The sequence below is a fragment of the Phyllobates terribilis genome, unplaced genomic scaffold, assembly GCF_046119375.1.
Source record: "Phyllobates terribilis strain yellow unplaced genomic scaffold, ASM4611937v1 Scaffold_12__6_contigs__length_324123572, whole genome shotgun sequence".
NCBI lineage: Eukaryota > Metazoa > Chordata > Amphibia > Anura > Dendrobatidae > Phyllobates > Phyllobates terribilis.
The window spans coordinates 88,378,943-88,399,876 of NW_027362772.1; the positions used below are offsets into that span (position 1 = coordinate 88,378,943).

At 46.7% G+C, this 20,934-nt stretch overlaps 1 protein-coding gene across 1 annotated transcript in view; it reads left to right on the top strand.

The window, feature by feature from the left end:
* The first annotated feature begins 3,096 nt into the window (after window positions 1-3,096).
* USP48 (ubiquitin specific peptidase 48) overlaps window positions 3,097-20,934 on the top strand; it is a 34,383-nt gene continuing 16,545 nt past the window's right edge. The window contains exons 1-5 of the mRNA XM_073656056.1: window positions 3,097-3,216; window positions 3,295-3,428; window positions 3,560-3,642; window positions 19,908-20,087; window positions 20,403-20,531. Of these exons, the coding sequence (XP_073512157.1) occupies window positions 3,145-3,216; window positions 3,295-3,428; window positions 3,560-3,642; window positions 19,908-20,087; window positions 20,403-20,531 (598 nt within the window). The 5' untranslated portion in view covers window positions 3,097-3,144. The remainder of the gene's footprint in view (window positions 3,217-3,294; window positions 3,429-3,559; window positions 3,643-19,907; window positions 20,088-20,402; window positions 20,532-20,934) is intronic.

Here is a 20,934-nt window from a genome sequence, read left to right on the forward strand (position 1 = left end):
TGCGGTATACGCCTCCCCCGGTATATAGGTGCTTACTCTCCTGACTCCTCTCCCCCTGTAGGTGCGGTATAAGCCTCTCCCTGGTATATCGGTGCGGACTCTCCTGACTCCTCTCCCCCTGTAGGTGCGGTATATGCCCCCGGTATATCGGTGCGGACTCTCCTGACTCCTCTCCCCCTGTAGGTGCGGTATACGCCCCCGGTATATCGGTGCGGACTCTCCTGACTCTTCTCCCCCTGTAGGTGCGGTATACGTCCCCGGTATATCGGTGCGGACTCTCCTGACTCCTCTCCCCCTGTAGGTGCGGTATACGCCCCCGGTATATAGGTGCTTACTCTCCTGACTCCTCTCCCCCTGTAGGTGCGGTATACGCCTCTCCCGGTATATAGGTGCGGACTCTCCTGACTCCTCTCCCCCTGTAGGTGCGGAATACGCCTCTCCCGGTATATAGGTGCGGACTCTCCTGACTCCTCTCCCCCTGTAGGTGCGGTATACGCCTCTCCCGGTATATAGGTGCGGACTCTCCTGACTCCTCTCCCCCTGTAGGTGCGGTATACGCCTCTCCCCGGTTTATAGGTGCGGACTCCTGACTCCTCCCCCCTGTAGGTGCGGTATTCGCCTCTCCCCGGTATATAGGTGCGGACTCTCCTGACTCCTCTCCCCCTGTAGGTGCGGTATACGCCCCCGGTATATCGGTGCGGACTCTCCTGACTCCTCTCCCCCTGTAGGTGCGGTATACGCCCCCGGTATATAGGTGTGGACTCTCCTGACTCCTCTCCCCCTGTAGGTGCGGTATACGCCCCCGGTATATAGGTGCGGACTCTCCTGACTCTTCTCCCCCTGTAGGTGCGGTATACGCCCCCGGTATATAGGTGTGGACTCTCCTGACTCCTCTCCCCCTGTAGGTGCGGTATACGCCCCCGGTATATAGGTGTGGACTCTCCTGACTCCTCTCCCCCTGTAGGTGCGGTATACGCCCCCGGTATATAGGTGTGGACTCTCCTGACTCCTCTCCCCCTGTAGGTGCGGTATACGCCCCCGGTATATAGGTGTGGACTCTCCTGACTCCTCTCCCCCTGTAGGTGCGGTATACGCCTCTCCCGGTATATAGGTGCGGACTCTCCTGACTCCTCTTCCCCTGTAGGTGCGGTATACGCCCCCGGTATATAGGTGTGGACTCTCCTGACTCCTCTCCCCCTGTAGGTGCGGTATACGCCTCTCCCGGTATATAGGTGCGGACTCTCCTGACTCCTCTCCCCCTGTAGGTGCGGTATACGCCTCTCCCGGTATATAGGTGCGGACTCTCCTGACTCCTCTCCCCCTGTAGGTGCGGTATACGCCCCCGGTATATAGGTGCGGACTCTCCTGACTCCTCTCCCCCTGTAGGTGCGGTATACGCCTCTCCCGGTATATAGGTGCGGACTCTCCTGACTCCTCTCCCCCTGTAGGTGCGGTATACGCCTCTCCCGGTATATAGGTGTGGACTCTCCTGACTCCTCTCCCCCTGTAGGTGCGGTATACGCCTCTCCCGGTATATAGGTGTGGACTCTCCTGACTCCTCTCCCCCTGTAGGTGCGGTATACGCCTCTCCCGGTATATAGGTGTGGACTCTCCTGACTCCTCTCCCCCTGTAGGTGCGGTATACGCCTCTCCCGGTATATAGGTGTGGACTCTCCTGACTCCTCTCCCCCTGTAGGTGCGGTATACGCCTCTCCCGGTATATAGGTGTGGACTCTCCTGACTCCTCTCCCCCTGTAGGTGCAGTATACGCCCCCGGTATATAGGTGCGGACTCTCCTGACTCCTCCCCCCTGTAGGTGCGGTATACGCCTCTCCCGGTATATAGGTGCGGACTATCCTGACTCCTCTCCCCCTGTAGGTGCGGTATACGCCTCTCCCGGTATATAGGTGCGGACTCTCCTGACTCCTCTTCCCCTGTAGGTGCGGTATACGCCCCCGGTATATAGGTGTGGACTCTCCTGACTCCTCTCCCCCTGTAGGTGCGGTATACGCCTCTCCCGGTATATAGGTGCGGACTCTCCTGACTCCTCTCCCCCTGTAGGTGCGGTATACGCCTCTCCCGGTATATAGGTGTGGACTCTCCTGACTCCTCTCCCCCTGTAGGTGCGGTATACGCCTCTCCCGGTATATAGGTGCGGACTCTCCTGACTCCTCTCCCCCTGTAGGTGCGGTATACGCCTCTCCCGGTATATAGGGGCGGACTCTCCTGACTCCTCTCCCCCTGTAGGTGCGGTATACGCCCCCGGTATATCGGTGCGGACTCTCCTGACTCCTCTCCCCCTGTAGGTGCGGTATACGCCTCTCCCGGTATATAGGTGCTTACTCTCCTGACTCCTCTCCCCCTGTAGGTGCGGTATACGCCTCTCCCGGTATATAGGTGCGGACTCTCCTGACTCCTCTCCCCCTGTAGGTGCGGTATACGCCTCTCCCGGTATATAGGTGCTTACTCTCCTGACTCCTCTCCCCCTGTAGGTGCGGTATACGCCTCTCCCGGTATATAGGTGTGGACTCTCCTGACTCCTCCCCCCTGTAGGTGCGGTATACGCCTCTCCCGGTATATAGGTGCGGACTCTCCTGACTCCTCCCCCCTGTAGGTGCGGTATACGCCTCTCCCGGTATATAGGTGTGGACTCTCCTGACTCCTCTCCCCCTGTAGGTGCGGTATACGCCTCTCCCGGTATATAGGTGCGGACTCTCCTGACTCCTCTCCCCCTGTAGGTGCGGTATTCGCCTCTCCCCGGTATATAGGTGCGGACTCTCCTGACTCCTCTCCCCCTGTAGGTGCGGTATACGCCTCTCCCGGTATATAGGTGCGGACTCTCCTGACTCCTCTCCCCCTGTAGGTGCGGTATACGCCTCTCCCGGTATATAGGTGCGGACTCTCCTGACTCCTCTCCCCCTGTAGGTGCGGTATACGCCTCTCCCGGTATATAGGTGTGGACTCTCCTGACTCCTCTCCCCCTGTAGGTGCGGTATACGCCTCTCCCGGTATATAGGTGTGGACTCTCCTGACTCCTCCCCCCTGTAGGTGCGGTATACGCCCCCGGTATATAGGTGCGGACTCTCCTGACTCCTCTCCCCCTGTAGGTGCAGCCGCTGCGGTCGGGAGTCTCGGCTGCTCTCGATGTTTTCGGAGCTGGAGCTGAACATCCAGGGCCACAAGCAGCTGACGGACTGCGTCACCGAGTTCTTAAAGGTACGGCGGCCACCTGTGCAGGGGTATGTGGCCCCTGAGCGGCCCCTGTGGACTTCACCCCGCTGTGTCTTCTGACAGGAGGAGCGGCTGGAGGGAGACAATCGCTATTACTGCGAGGGCTGCCAGAGCAAGCAGAACGCCACGCGGAGGATCCGGCTGCTGCGCCTGCCGCCCACCCTCAACCTGCAGCTCATGCGCTTCGTGTTCGACAGGTGCGTGGATGGCGGGCGGGCGAGCGGGGCAGGGGGGTGTCTACCTGTGCGGACGGGGCAGGTCTCGGGTGGGGCGGGTCCTGTGCGCCCCTTATAAGCAGTTATCCTGATGACCCCTTTACTGTCTGCAGGCAAACGGGTCACAAGAAGAAGCTGAACACCTACATCGGCTTCAGTGAAACCCTGGAGATGGATCCGTTCATGGATCACACAGGTGAGCGCTGTCACATTACACAGACCTCTCATCCCAGACTGCTGCAGTACAGAGTGCAGCTCCGGAGTATAGTACAGGACAGTGTACGTACACAGTGACTGCACCAGCAGGATAGTGAGTGCAGCTCTGGAGTATAATACAGGATGTAACTCAGGATCAGTAATGTATATACACAGTGACTGCACCAGCAGAATAGTGAGTGCAGCTCTGGGGTATAATACAGGAGGTAACTCAGGATCAGTAATGTAATGTATGTACACAGTGACTGCACCAGCAGAATAGTGAGTGCAGCTCTGGAGTATAATACAGGATGTAACTCAGGATCAGTAATGTATGTACACAGTGACTGCACCAGCAGAATAGTGAGTGCAGCTCTGGAGTATAATACAGGATGTAACTCAGGATCAGTAATGTAATGTATGTACACAGTGACTGCACCAGCAGAATAGTGAGTGCAGCTCTGGAGTATAATACAGGAGGTAACTCAGGATCAGTAATGTAATGTATGTACACAGTGACTGCACCAGCAGGATAGTGAGTGCAGCTCTGGAGTATAATACAGGATGTAACTCAGGATCAGTAATGTATGTACACAGTGACTGCACCAGCAGAATAGTGAGTGCAGCTCTGGGGTATAATACAGGAGGTAACTCAGGATCAGTAATGTAATGTATGTACACAGTGACTGCACCAGCAGAATAGTGAGCGCAGCTCTGGGGTATAATACAGGATGTAACTCAGGATCAGTAATGTATGTACACAGTGACTACACCAGCAGAATAGTGAGTGCAGCTCTGGAGTATAATACAGGATGTAACTCAGGATCAGTAATGTAATGTATGTACACAGTGACTGCACCAGCAGGATAGGGAGTGCAGCTCTGGAGTATAATACAGGAGGTAACTCAGGATCAGTAATGTAATGTATGTACACAGTGACTGCACCAGCAGAATAGTGAGTGCAGCTCTGGAGTATAATACAGGATGTAACTCATGATCAGTAATGTAATGTATGTACACAGTGACTGCACCAGCATAATAGTGAGTGCAGCTCTGGAGTATAATACAGGATGTAACTCAGGATCAGTAATGTAATGTATGTACACAGTGACTGCACCAGCAGAATAGTGACTGCAGCTCTGGAGTATAATACAGGATGTAACTCAGGATCAGTAATGTAATGTATGCACACAGGGACTGCACCAGCAGAATAGTGAGTGCAGCTCTGGAGTATAATACAGGAGGTAACTCAGGATCAGTAATGTAATGTATGTACACAGTGACTGCACCAGCAGAATAGTGAGTGCAGCTCTGGAGTATAATACAGGATGTAACTCAGGATCAGTAATGTAATGTATGTACACAGTGACTGCACCAGCAGAATAGTGAGTGCAGCTCTGGAGTATAATACAGGATGTAACTCAGGATCAGTAATGTAATGTATGTACACAGGGACTGCACCAGCAGAATAGTGAGTGCAGCTCTGGAGTATAATACAGGATATAACTCAGGATCAGTAATGTAATGTATGTACACAGTGACTGCACCAGCAGAATAGTGAGTGCAGCTCTGGAGTATAATACAGGATGTAACTCAGGATCAGTAATGTAATGTATGTACACAGTGACTGCACCAGCAGAATAGTGAGTGCAGCTCTGGAGTATAATACAGGAGGTAACTCAGGATCAGTAATGTAATGTATGTACACAGTGACTACACCAGCAGAATAGTGAGTGCAGCTCTGGGGTATAATACAGGATGTAACTCAGGATCAGTAATGTACGTACACAGTGACTGCACCAGCAGAATAGTGAGTGCAGCTCTGGAGTATAATACAGGAGGTAACTCAGGATCAGTAATGTATGTACACAGTGACTACACCAGCAGAATAGTGAGTGCAGCTCTGGAGTATAATACAGGATGTAACTCAGGATCAGTAATGTAATGTATGTACACAGTGACTGCAGAATAGTGAGTGCAGCTCTGGAGGATAATACAGGATGTAACTCAGGATCAGTAATGTATGTACACAGTGACGGCACCAGCAGGATAGGGAGTGCAGCTCTGGAGTATAATACAGGAGGTAACTCAGGATCAGTAATGTAATGTATATACACAGTGACTGCACCAGCAGAATAGTGAGTGCAGCTCTGGGGTATAATACAGGATATAACTCATGATCAGTAATGTAATGTATGTACACAGTGACTGCACCAGCAGAATAGTGACTGCAGCTCTGGAGTATAATACAGGAGGTAACTCAGGATCAGTAATGTAATGTATGTACACGGTGACTGCACCAGCAGAATAGTGAGTGCAGCTCTGGAGTATAATACAGGATGTAACTCAGGATCAGTAATGTAATGTATGTACACAGTGACTGCACCAGCAGAATAGTGAGTGCAGCTCTGGTTTATAATACAGGATGTAACTCATGATCAGTAATGTAATGTATGTACACAGTGACTGCACCAGCAGAATAGTGAGTGCAGCTCTGGGGTATAATACAGGATGTAACTCAGGATCAGTAATGTAATGTATGTACACAGTGACTGCACCAGCAGAATAGTGAGTGACGCTCTGGAGTATAATACAGGATGTAACTCAGGATCAGTAATGTAATGTATGTACACAGTGACTGCACCAGCAGAATAGTGAGTGCAGCTCTGGAGTATAATACAGGAGGTAACTCAGGATCAGTAATGTAATGTATGTACACAGTGACTGCACCAGCAGAATAGTGAGTGCAGCTCTGGAGTATAATACAGGATGTAACTCAGGATCAGTAATGTATGTACACAGTGACTGCACCAGCAGAATAGTGAGTGCAGCTCTGGAGTATAATACAGGAGGTAACTCAGGATCAGTAATGTATGTACACAGTGACTACACCAGCAGAATAGTGAGTGCAGCTCTGGAGTATAATACAGGATGTAACTCAGGATCAGTAATGTATGTACACAGTGACTGCACCAGCAGAATAGTGACTGCAGCTCTGGAGTATAATACAGGAGGTAACTCAGGATCAGTAATGTATGTACACAGTGACTACACCAGCAGAATAGTGAGTGCAGCTCTGGAGTATAATACAGGATGTAACTCAGGATCAGTAATGTATGTACACAGTGACTGCACCAGCAGAATAGTGAGTGCAGCTCTGGAGTATAATACCGGATGTAACTCAGGATCAGTAATGTATGTACACAGTGACTACACCAGCAGAATAGTGAGTGCAGCTCTGGAGGATAATACAGGATGTAACTCAGGATCAGTAATGTATGTACACAGTGACGGCACCAGCAGGATAGGGAGTGCAGCTCTGGAGTATAATACAGCAGGTAACTCAGGATCAGTAATGTAATGTATGTACACAGTGACTGCACCAGCAGAATAGTGAGTGCAGCTCTGGAGTATAATACAGGAGGTAACTCAGGATCAGTAATGTAATGTATGTACACAGTGACTGCACCAGCAGAATAGTGAGTGCAGCTCTGGAGTATAATACAGGAGGTAACTCAGGATCAGTAATGTATGTACACAGTGACTGCACCAGCAGAATAGTGAGTGCAGCTCTGGGGTATAATACAGGAGGTAACTCAGGATCAGTAATGTAATGTATGTACACAGTGACTGCACCAGCAGAATAGTGAGTGCAGCTCTGGAGTATAATACAGGAGGTAACTCAGGATCAGTAATGTAATGTATGTACACAGTGACTGCACCAGCAGAATAGTGAGTGCAGCTCTGGGGTATAATACAGGAGGTAACTCAGGATCAGTAATGTAATGTATGTACACAGTGACTGCACCAGCAGAATAGTGAGTGCAGCTCTGGAGTATAATACAGGAGGTAACTCAGGATCAGTAATGTAATGTATGTACACAGTGACTGCACCAGCAGAATAGTGACTGCAGCTCTGGAGTATAATACAGGAGGTAACTCAGGATCAGTAATGTAATGTATGTACACAGTGACTGCACCTGCAGAATAGTGAGTGCAGCTCTGGAGTATAATACAGGAGGTAACTCAGGGTCAGTAATGTAATGTATGTACACAGTGACTGCACCAGCAGAATAGTGAGTGCAGCTCTGGGGTATAATACAGGAGGTAACTCAGGATCAGTAATGTAATGTATGTACACAGTGACTGCACCAGCAGAATAGTGAGTGCAGCTCTGGAGTATAATACAGGAGGTAACTCAGGGTCAGTAATGTAATGTATGTACACAGTGACTGCACCAGCAGAATAGTGAGTGCAGCTCTGGAGTATAATACAGGAGGTAACTCAGGATCAGTAATGTATGTACACAGTGACTGCACCAGCAGAATAGTGAGTGCAGCTCTGGAGTATAATACAGGAGGTAACTCAGGATCAGTAATGTAATGTATGTACACAGTGACTGCACCAGCAGAATAGTGAGTGCAGCTCTGGAGTATAATACAGGATGTAACTCAGGATCAGTAATGTATGTACACAGTGACTGCACCAGCAGAATAGTGAGTGCAGCTCTGGAGTATAATACAGGAGGTAACTCAGGATCAGTAATATAATGTATGTACACAGTGACTCCACCAGCAGAATAGTGAGTGCAGCTCTGGAGTATAATACAGCAGGTAACTCAGGATCAGTAATGTAATGTATGTACACAGTGACTGCACCAGCAGAATAGTGAGTGCAGCTCTGGAGTATAATACAGGAGGTAACTCAGGATCAGTAATGTAATGTATGTACACAGTGACTCCACCAGCAGAATAGTGAGTGCAGCTCTGGAGTATAATACAGCAGGTAACTCAGGATCAGTAATGTAATGTATGTACACAGTGACTGCACCAGCAGAATAGTGAGTGCAGCTCTGGAGTATAATACAGGAGGTAACTCAGGATCAGTAATGTAATGTATGTACACAGTGACCCCACCAGCAGAATAGTGAGTGCAGCTCTGGGGTATAATACAGGATGTAACTCAGGATCAGTAATGTATGTACACAGTGACTGCACCAGCAGAATAGTGAGTGCAGCTCTGGAGTATAATACAGGAGGTAACTCAGGATCAGTAATGTAATGTATGTACACAGTGACTGCACCAGCAGAATAGTGAGTGCAGCTCTGGAGTATAATACAGGAGGTAACTCAGGATCAGTAATGTAATGTATGTACACAGTGACTGCACCAGCAGAATAGTGAGTGCAGCTCTGGGGTATAATACAGGAGGTAACTCAGGATCAGTAATGTAATGTATGTACACAGTGACTGCACCAGCAGAATAGTGAGTGCAGCTCTGGAGTATAATACAGGATGTAACTCAGGATCAGTAATGTAATGTATGTACACAGTGACTGCACGAGCAGAATAGTGAGTGCAGCTCTGGGGTATAATACAGGAGGTAACTCAGGATCAGTAATGTAATGTATGTACACAGTGACTGCACCAGCAGAATAGTGAGTGCAGCTCTGGAGTATAATACAGGATGTAACTCAGGATCAGTAATGTAATGTATGTACACAGTGACTGCACGAGCAGAATAGTGAGTGCAGCTCTGGAGTATAATACAGGAGGTAACTCAGGATCAGTAATGTAATGTATGTACACAGTGACTGCACCAGCAGAATAGTGAGTGCAGCTCTGGAGTATAATACAGGAGGTAACTCAGGGTCAGTAATGTAATGTATGTACACAGTGACTGCACCAGCAGAATAGTGAGTGCAGCTCTGGGGTATAATACAGGATGTAACTGAGGATCAGTAATGTAATGTATGTACACAGTGACTGCACCAGCAGAATAGTGAGTGCAGCTCTGGAGCATAATACAGGAGGTAACTCAGGATCAGTAATGTAATGTATGTACACAGTGACTGCACCAGCAGAATAGTGAGCGCAGCTCTGGAGTATAATACAGGATGTAACTCAGGATCAGTAATGTAATGTATGTACACAGTGACTGCACCAGCAGAATAGTGAGTGCAGCTCTGGAGTATAATACAGGATGTAACTCAGGATCAGTAATGTAATGTATGTACACAGTGACTGCACGAGCAGAATAGTGAGTGCAGCTCTGGGGTATAATACAGGATGTAACTGAGGATCAGTAATGTAATGTATGTACACAGTGACTGCACCAGCAGAATAGTGAGTGCAGCTCTGGAGTTTAATACAGGATGTAACTCAGGATCAGTAATGTAATGTATGTACACAGTGACTGCACCAGCAGAATAGTGAGTGCAGCTCTGGAGTATAATACAGGAGGTAACTCAGGGTCAGTAATGTAATGTATGTACACAGTGACTGCACCAGCAGAATAGTGAGTGCAGCTCTGGAGTATAATACAGGAGGTAACTCAGGATCAGTAATGTAATGTATGTACACAGTGACTGCACCAGCAGAATAGTGAGTGCAGCTCTGGAGCATAATACAGGAGGTAACTCAGGATCAGTAATGTAATGTATGTACACAGTGACTGCACCAGCAGAATAGTGAGCGCAGCTCTGGAGTATAATACAGGATGTAACTCAGGATCAGTAATGTAATGTATGTACACAGTGACTGCACCAGCAGAATAGTGAGTGCAGCTCTGGAGTATAATACAGGATGTAACTCAGGATCAGTAATGTAATGTATGTACACAGTGACTGCACCAGCAGAATAGTGAGTGCAGCTCTGGGGTATAATACAGGATGTAACTCAGGATCAGTAATGTAATGTATGTACACAGTGACTGCACCAGCAGAATAGTGAGTGCAGCTCTGGAGTATAATACAGGATGTAACTCAGGATCAGTAATGTAATGTATGTACACAGTGACTACACCAGCAGAATAGTGAGTGCAGCTCTGGAGTATAATACAGGATGTAACTCAGGATCAGTAATGTAATGTATGTACACAGTGACTGCACCAGCAGAATAGTGAGTGCAGCTCTGCAGTATAATACAGGAGGTAACTCAGGATCAGTAATGTAATGTATGTACACAGTGACTGCACCAGCAGAATAGTGAGTGCAGCTCTGCAGTATAATACAGGAGGTAACTCAGGATCAGTAATGTAATGTATGTACACAGTGACTGCACCAGCAAAATAGTGAGTGCAGCTCTGGAGTATAATACAGGAGGTAACTCAGGATCAGTAATGTAATGTATGTACACAGTGACTCCACCAGCAGAATAGTGAGTGCAGCTCTGGGGTATAATACAGGATGTAACTTAGGATCAGTAATGTAATGTATGTACACAGTGACTGCACCAGCAGAATAGTGAGTGCAGCTCTGGAATATAATACAGGATGTAACTCAGGATCAGTAATGTAATGTATGTACACAGTGACTGCACCAGCAGAATAGTGAGTGCAGCTCTGGAATATAATACAGGATGTAACTCAGGATCAGTAATGTAATGTATGTACACAGTGACTGCACCAGCAGAATAGTGAGTGCAGCTCTGGAGTATAATACAGGATGTAACTCAGGATCAATAATGTAATGTATGTACACAGTGACTGCACCAGCAGAATAGTGAGTGCAGCTCTGGAGTATAATACAGGATGTAACTCAGGATCAGTAATGTAATGTATGTACACAGTGACTGCATCAGCAGAATAGTGAGTGCAGCTCTGGAGTATAATACAGGATGTAACTCAGGATCAGTAATGTAATGTATGTACACAGTGACTGCACCAGCAGAATAGTGAGTGCAGCTCTGGAGTATAATACAGGATGTAACTCAGGATCAGTAATGTAATGTATGTACACAGTGACTGCACCAGCAGAATAGTGAGTGCAGCTCTGGACTATAATACAGGAGGTAACTCAGGATCAGTAATGTAATGTATGTACACAGTGACTGCACCAGCAGAATTGCGAGTGCAGCTCTGGAGTATAATACAGGATGTAACTCAGGATCAGTAATGTAATGTATGTACACAGTGACTACACCAGCAGAATAGTGAGCGCAGCTCTGGGGTATAATACAGGAGGTAACTCAGGATCAGTAATGTAATGTATGTACACGGTGACTGCACCAGCAGAATAGTGAGTGCAGCTCTGGAGTATAATACAGGAGGTAACTCAGGATCAGTAATGTAATGTATGTATACAGTGACTGCACCAGCAGAATAGTGAGTGCAGCTCTGGAGGATAATACAGGAGGTAACTCAGGATCAGTAATGTAATGTATGTACACAGTGACTGCACCAGCAGAATAGTGAGTGCAGCTCTGGAGTATAATACAGGATGTAACTCAGGATCAGTAATGTAATGTATGTGCACAGTGACTGCACCAGCAGAATAGTGAGTGCAGCTCTGGAGTATAATACAGGATGTAACTCAGGATCAGTAATGTAATGTATGTACACAGTGACCGCACCAGCAGAATAGTGAGTGCAGCTCTGGAGTATAATACAGGAGGTAACTCAGGATCAGTAATGTAATGTATGTACACAGTGACTGCACCAGCAGAATAGTGAGTGCAGCTCTGGAGTATAATACAGGAGGTAACTCAGGATCAGTAATGTAATGTATGTACACAGTGACTGCACCAGCAGAATAGTGAGTGCAGCTCTGGAGTATAATACAGGAGGTAACTCAGGATCAGTAATGTAATGTATGTACACAGTGACTGCACCAGCAGAATAGTGAGTGCAGCTCTGGAGTATAATACAGGATGTAACTCAGGATCAGTAATGTAATGTATGTACACAGTGACTGCATCAGCAGAATAGTGAGTGCAGCTCTGGAGTATAATACAGGATGTAACTCAGGATCAGTAATGTAATGTATGTACACAGTGACTGCACCAGCAGAATAGTGAGTGCAGCTCTGGAGTATAATACAGGATGTAACTCAGGATCAGTAATGTAATGTATGTACACAGTGACTGCACCAGCAGAATAGTGAGTGCAGCTCTGGACTATAATACAGGAGGTAACTCAGGATCAGTAATGTAATGTATGTACACAGTGACTGCACCAGCAGAATTGCGAGTGCAGCTCTGGAGTATAATACAGGATGTAACTCAGGATCAGTAATGTAATGTATGTACACAGTGACTGCACCAGCAGAATAGTGAGTGCAGCTCTGGGGTATAATACAGGATATAACTCAGGATCAGTAATGTAATGTATGTACACAGTGACTGCACCAGCAGAATAGTGAGTGCAGCTCTGGAGTATAATACAGGAGGTAACTCAGGATCAGTAATGTAATGTATGTACACAGTGACTACACCAGCAGAATAGTGAGCGCAGCTCTGGGGTATAATACAGGAGGTAACTCAGGATCAGTAATGTAATGTATGTACACGGTGACTGCACCAGCAGAATAGTGAGTGCAGCTCTGGAGTATAATACAGGAGGTAACTCAGGATCAGTAATGTAATGTATGTATACAGTGACTGCACCAGCAGAATAGTGAGTGCAGCTCTGGAGGATAATACAGGAGGTAACTCAGGATCAGTAATGTAATGTATGTACACAGTGACTGCACCAGCAGAATAGTGAGTGCAGCTCTGGAGTATAATACAGGATGTAACTCAGGATCAGTAATGTAATGTATGTGCACAGTGACTGCACCAGCAGAATAGTGAGTGCAGCTCTGGAGTATAATACAGGATGTAACTCAGGATCAGTAATGTAATGTATGTACACAGTGACCGCACCAGCAGAATAGTGAGTGCAGCTCTGGAGTATAATACAGGAGGTAACTCAGGATCAGTAATGTAATGTATGTACACAGTGACTGCACCAGCAGAATAGTGAGTGCAGCTCTGGAGTATAATACAGGAGGTAACTCAGGATCAGTAATGTAATGTATGTACACAGTGACTGCACCAGCAGAATAGTGAGTGCAGCTCTGGAGTATAATACAGGAGGTAACTCAGGATCAGTAATGTAATGTATGTACACAGTGACTGCACCAGCAGAATAGTGAGTGCAGCTCTGGAGTATAATACAGGAGGTAACTCAGGATCAGTAATGTAATGTATGTACACAGTGACTGCACCAGCAGAATAGAGAGTGCAGCTCTGGAGTATAATACAGGATGTAACTCAGGATCAGTAATGTAATGTATGTACACAGTGACTGCACCAGCAGAATAGTGAGTGCAGCTCTGGAGTATAATACAGGATGTAACTCAGGATCAGTAATGTAATGTATGTACACAGTGACTGCACCAGCAGAATAGTGAGTGCAGCTCTGGAGTATAATACAGGATGTAACTCAGGATCAGTAATGTAATGTATGTACACAGTGACCGCACCAGCAGAATAGTGAGTGCAGCTCTGGAGTATAATACAGGAGGTAACTCAGGATCAGTAATGTAATGTATGTACACAGTGACTGCACCAGCAGAATAGTGAGTGCAGCTCTGGAGTATAATACAGGATGTAACTCAGGATCAGTAATGTAATGTATGTACACAGTGACTGCACCAGCAGAATAGTGAGTGCAGCTCTGGAGTATAATACAGGATGTAACTCAGGATCAGTAATGTAATGTATATACACAGTGACTGCACCAGCAGAATAGTGAGTGCAGCTCTGGAGTATAATACAGGATGTAACTCAGGATCAGTAATGTATGTACACAGTGACTGCACCAGCAGAATAGTGAGTGCAGCTCTGGAGTATAATACAGGATGTAACTGAGGATCAGTAATGTAATGTATGTACACAGTGACTGCACCAGCAGAATAGTGAGTGCAGCTCTGGAGTATAATACAGGAGGTAACTCAGGATCAGTAATGTATGTACACAGTGACTGCACCAGCAGAATAGTGAGTGCAGCTCTGGAGTATAATACAGGAGGTAACTCAGGATCAGTAATGTAATGTATGTACACAGTGACTGCACCAGCAGAATAGTGAGTGCAGCTCTGGAGTATAATACAGGAGGTAACTCAGGATCAGTAATGTAATGTATGTACACAGTGACTGCACCAGCAGAATAGTGAGTGCAGCTCTGGAGTATAATACAGGATGTAACTCAGGATCAGTAATGTAATGTATGTACACAGTGACTGCACCAGCAGAATAGTGAGTGCAGCTCTGGAATATAATACAGGATGTAACTCAGGATCAGTAATGTAATGTATGTACACAGTGACTGCACCAGCAGAATAGTGAGTGCAGCTCTGGAGTATAATACAGGATGTAACTCAGGATCAGTAATGTAATGTATGTACACAGTGACTGCACCAGCAGAATAGTGAGTGCAGCTCTGGAGTATAATACAGGATGTAACTCAGGATCAGTAATGTAATGTATGTACACAGTGACCGCACCAGCAGAATAGTGAGTGCAGCTCTGGAGTATAATACAGGAGGTAACTCAGGATCAGTAATGTAATGTATGTACACAGTGACTGCACCAGCAGAATAGTGAGTGCAGCTCTGGAGTATAATACAGGAGGTAACTCAGGATCAGTAATGTAATGTATGTACACAGTGACTGCACCAGCAGAATAGTGAGTGCAGCTCTGGAGTATAATACAGGAGGTAACTCAGGATCAGTAATGTAATGTATGTACACAGTGACCGCACCAGCAGAATAATGAGTGCAGCTCTGGAGTATAATACAGGATGTAACTCAGGATCAGTAATGTAATGTATGTACACAGTGACTGCACCAGCAGAATAGTGAGTGCAGCTCTGGAGTATAATACAGGATGTAACTCAGGATCAGTAATGTAATGTATGTACACAGTGACTGCACCAGCAGAATAGTGAGTGCAGCTCTGGAGTATAATACAGGATGTAACTCAGGATCAGTAATGTAATGTATGTACACAGTGACTGCACCAGCAGAATAGTGAGTGCAGCTCTGGAGTATAATACATGATGTAACTCAGGATCTGTAATGTAATATATGTACACAGTGACTGCACCAGCAGAATAGTGAGTGCAGCTCTGGAGTATAATACATGATGTAACTCAGGATCAGTAATGTATGTACACAGTGACTGCACCAGCAGAATAGTGAGTGCAGCTCTGGAGTATAATACAGGAGGTAACTCAGGATCAGTAATGTAATGTATGTACACAGTGACTGCACCAGCAGAATAGTGAGTGCAGCTCTGCAGTATAATACAGGATGTAACTCGGGATCAGTAATGTAATGTATGTACACAGTGACTGCACCAGCAGAATAGTGAGTGCAGCTCTGGAGTATAATACATGATGTAACTCAGGATCAGTAATGTATGTACACAGTGACTGCACCAGCAGAATAGTGAGTGCAGCTCTGGAGTATAATACAGGAGGTAACTCAGGATCAGTAATGTAATGTATGTACACAGTGACTGCACCAGCAGAATAGTGAGTGCAGCTCTGGAGTATAATACAGGATGTAACTCAGGATCAGTAATGTAATGTATGTACACAGTGACTGCACCAGCAGAATAGTGAGTGCAGCTCTGGAGTATAATACAGGATGTAACTCAGGATCAGTAATGTAATGTATGTACACAGTGACTGCACCAGCAGAATAGTGAGTGCAGCTCTGGAGTATAATACAGGATGTAACTCAGGATCAGTAATGTAATGTATGTACACAGTGACTGCACCAGCAGAATAGTGAGTGCAGCTCTGGAGTATAATACAGGATGTAACTCAGGATCAGTAATGTAATGTATGTACACAGTGACTACACCAGCAGAATAGTGAGTGCAGCTCTGGAGTATAATACAGGATGTAACTCAGGATCAGTAATGTATGTACACAGTGACTGCACCAGCAGAATAGTGAGTGCAGCTCTGGAGTATAATACAGGATGTAACTGAGGATCAGTAATGTAATGTATGTACACAGTGACTGCACCAGCAGAATAGTGAGTGCAGCTCTGGAGTATAATACAGGAGGTAACTCAGGATCAGTAATGTATGTACACAGTGACTGCACCAGCAGAATAGTGAGTGCAGCTCTGCAGTATAATACAGGAGGTAACTCAGGATCAGTAATGTATGTACACAGTGACTGCACCAGCAGAATAGTGAGTGCAGCTCTGGAGTATAATACAGGAGGTAACTCAGGATCAGTAATGTAATGTATGTACACAGTGACTACACCAGCAGAATAGTGAGTGCAGCTCTGGAGTATAATACAGGAGGTAACTCAGGATCAGTAATGTAATGTATGTACACAGTGACTGCACCAGCAGAATAGTGAGTGCAGCTCTGGAGTATAATACAGGATGTAACTCAGGATCAGTAATGTAATGTATGTACACAGTGACTGCACCAGCAGAATAGTGAGTGCAGCTCTGGAGTATAATACAGGATGTAACTCAGGATCAGTAATGTAATGTATGTACACAGTGACCGCACCAGCAGAATAGTGAGTGCAGCTCTGGAGTATAATACAGGAGGTAACTCAGGATCAGTAATGTAATGTATGTACACAGTGACTGCACCAGCAGAATAGTGAGTGCAGCTCTGGAGTATAATACAGGAGGTAACTCAGGATCAGTAATGTAATGTATGTACACAGTGACTGCACCAGCAGAATAGTGAGTGCAGCTCTGGAGTATAATACAGGAGGTAACTCAGGATCAGTAATGTAATGTATGTACACAGTGACCGCACCAGCAGAATAATGAGTGCAGCTCTGGAGTATAATACAGGATGTAACTCAGGATCAGTAATGTAATGTATGTACACAGTGACTGCACCAGCAGAATAGTGAGTGCAGCTCTGGAGTATAATACAGGATGTAACTCAGGATCAGTAATGTAATGTATGTACACAGTGACTGCACCAGCAGAATAGTGAGTGCAGCTCTGGAGTATAATACAGGATGTAACTCAGGATCAGTAATGTAATGTATGTACACAGTGACTGCACCAGCAGAATAGTGAGTGCAGCTCTGGAGTATAATACATGATGTAACTCAGGATCTGTAATGTAATATATGTACACAGTGACTGCACCAGCAGAATAGTGAGTGCAGCTCTGGAGTATAATACATGATGTAACTCAGGATCAGTAATGTATGTACACAGTGACTGCACCAGCAGAATAGTGAGTGCAGCTCTGGAGTATAATACAGGAGGTAACTCAGGATCAGTAATGTAATGTATGTACACAGTGACTGCACCAGCAGAATAGTGAGTGCAGCTCTGCAGTATAATACAGGATGTAACTCGGGATCAGTAATGTAATGTATGTACACAGTGACTGCACCAGCAGAATAGTGAGTGCAGCTCTGGAGTATAATACATGATGTAACTCAGGATCAGTAATGTATGTACACAGTGACTGCACCAGCAGAATAGTGAGTGCAGCTCTGGAGTATAATACAGGAGGTAACTCAGGATCAGTAATGTAATGTATGTACACAGTGACTGCACCAGCAGAATAGTGAGTGCAGCTCTGGAGTATAATACAGGAGGTAACTCAGGATCAGTAATGTAATGTATGTACACAGTGACTGCACCAGCAGAATAGTGAGTGCAGCTCTGGAGTATAATACAGGATGTAACTCAGGATCAGTAATGTAATGTATGTACACAGTGACTGCACCAGCAGAATAGTGAGTGCAGCTCTGGAGTATAATACAGGAGGTAACTCAGGATCAGTAATGTATGTACACAGTGACTGCACCAGCAGAATAGTGAGTGCAGCTCTGGAGTATAATACAGGATGTAACTCAGGATCAGTAATGTAATGTATGTACACAGTGACTGCACCAGCAGAATAGTGAGTGCAGCTCTGGAGTATAATACAGGATGTAACTCAGGATCAGTAATGTAATGTATGTACACAGTGACTGCACCAGCAGAATAGTGAGTGCAGCTCTGGAGTATAATACAGGAGGTAACTCAGGATCAGTAATGTAATGTATGTACACAGTGACTCCACCAGCAGAATAGTGAGTGCAGCTCTGGAGTATAATACAGGATGTAACTCAGGATCAGTAATGTAATGTATGTACACAGTGACTACACCAGCAGAATAGTGAGCGCAGCTCTGGGGTATAATACAGTAGGTAACTCAGGATCAGTAATGTAATGTATGTACACAGTGACTGCACCAGCAGAATAGTGAGTGCAGCTCTGGAGTATAATACAGGATGTAACTCAGGATCAGTAATGTAATGTATGTACACAGTGACTGCACCAGCAGAATAGTGAGTGCAGCTCTGGAGTATAATACAGGATGTAACTCAGGATCAGTAATGTAATGTATGTACACAGTGACTGCACCAGCAGAATAGTGAGTGCAGCTCTGGAGTATAATACAGGAGGTAACTCAGGATCAGTAATGTAATGTATGTACACAGTGACTCCACCAGCAGAATAGTGAGTGCAGCTCTGGAGTATAATACAGGATGTAACTCAGGATCAGTAATGTAATGTATGTACACAGTGACTCCACCAGCAGAATAGTGAGTGCAGCTCTGGGGTATAATACAGGATGTAACTCAGGATCAGTAATGTAATGTATGTACACAGTGACTGCACCAGCAGAATAGTGAGTGCAGCTCTGGAGTATAATACAGGATGTAACTCAGGATCAGTAATGTAATGTATGTACACAGTGACTGCACCAGCAGAATAATGAGTGCAGCTCTGGGGTATAATACAGGATGTAACTCAGGATCAGTAATGTAATGTATGTACACAGTGACTGCACCAGCAGAATAGTGAGTGCAGCTCTGGGGTATAATACAGGAGGTAACTCAGGATCAGTAATGTAATGTATGTACACGGTGACTGCACCAGCAGAATAGTGAGTGCAGCTCTGGAGTATAATACAGGAGGTAACTCGGGATCAGTAATGTAATGTATGTACACAGTGACTGCACCAGCAGAATAGTGAGTGCAGCTCTGGAGTATAATACAGGAGGTAACTCCGGATCAGTAATGTAATGTATGTATACAGTGACTGCACCAGCAGAATAGTGAGTGCAGCTCTGGAGGATAATACAGGAGGTAACTCCGGATCAGTAATGTAATGTATGTACACAGTGACTGCACCAGCAGAATAGTGATTGCAGCTCTGGAGTATAATACAGGAGGTAACTCAGGATCAGTAATGTATGTACACAGTGACTGCACCAGCAGAATAGTGAGTGCAGCTCTGGAGGATAATACAGGAGGTAACTCAGGATCAGTAATGTAATGTATGTACACAGTGACTGCACCAGCAGGATAGGGAGTGCAGCTCTGGAGGATGATGCAGGATGTGTTCTGCTTTGTGTAGGGACCATACTCTGCATGTCTCCTGTGGTCTCTCTGTTGGTCCGGGGGGTGTCATCACTGCTCTGATGGGTGTCGTCTTCCCCCAGGCAGTAAATGTGTGTATGAGCTGAGTGCCGTCCTCATCCACAGAGGGGTGAGCGCTTACTCCGGACACTACATCGCCCACGTGAAGGACCCTCACACCTCCGAGTGGTACAAGTTTAATGATGAGGAGATTGAGAAGATGGAGGTGAAGAAGCTGCAGCTGGGCATCGAGGAGGACCTAGGTAAAGCCCCCGTGTGAGGGTCTCATGCCTCTCTGGCTCTTGCGTGTTGAGTGCGGAGCAGCGTGCGCTGACGTTAGTCATGTCACAGGAGGTCCTGAAATCCTCTGTGCCTCTGTTAGGCCTGCTCGCCCTCTGGCCGCCTTGTGTCTCTGTGGATCGCTGTGCTTTCCTCCTGCTCTGTGCGCTGATGACGGTGGAGCCTCGGCCGCTCCGCAGGGGGGCTTCCTCCATTGTTGCATTGGTCGCTGGTCGATGGCGGCTTCTGCACGGCGGATGTAATGATCGCGGTCGTCTCTATTCTCTTCCCTTTATTAGCGGAGCCATCAAAATCCGCAACTCGGAAACCCAAGTGTGCGAAGGGCTTCCACTGCTCCCGCAACGCCTACATGCTGGTGTATAGGCTGAAGGCGGAAAAGCCGCCGGACGTGGACTGTGAGGTTCCAGGTGAGCGCCGCTCCGTCACCTCCACCTGCACGGGGAGGACATTACCCTGACTACTCTGCTCCGTCACCTCCACCTGCACGGGGAGGACATTACCCTGACTACTCTGCTCCGTCACCTCCACCTGCACGGGGCAGACATTACCCTGACTACTCTGCGCCGTCACCTCCACCTGCACGGGGCAGACATTACCCTGACTACTCTGCTCCGTCACATCCACCTGCACGGGGAGGACATTACCCTGACTACTCTGCTCCGTCACCTCCACCTGCACGGGGCAGACATTACCCTGACTACTCTGCGCCGTCACCTCCACCTGCACGGGGCAGACATTACCCTGACTACTCTGCGCCGTCACCTCCACCTGCACGGGGCAGACATTACCCTGACTACTCTGCTCCGTCAC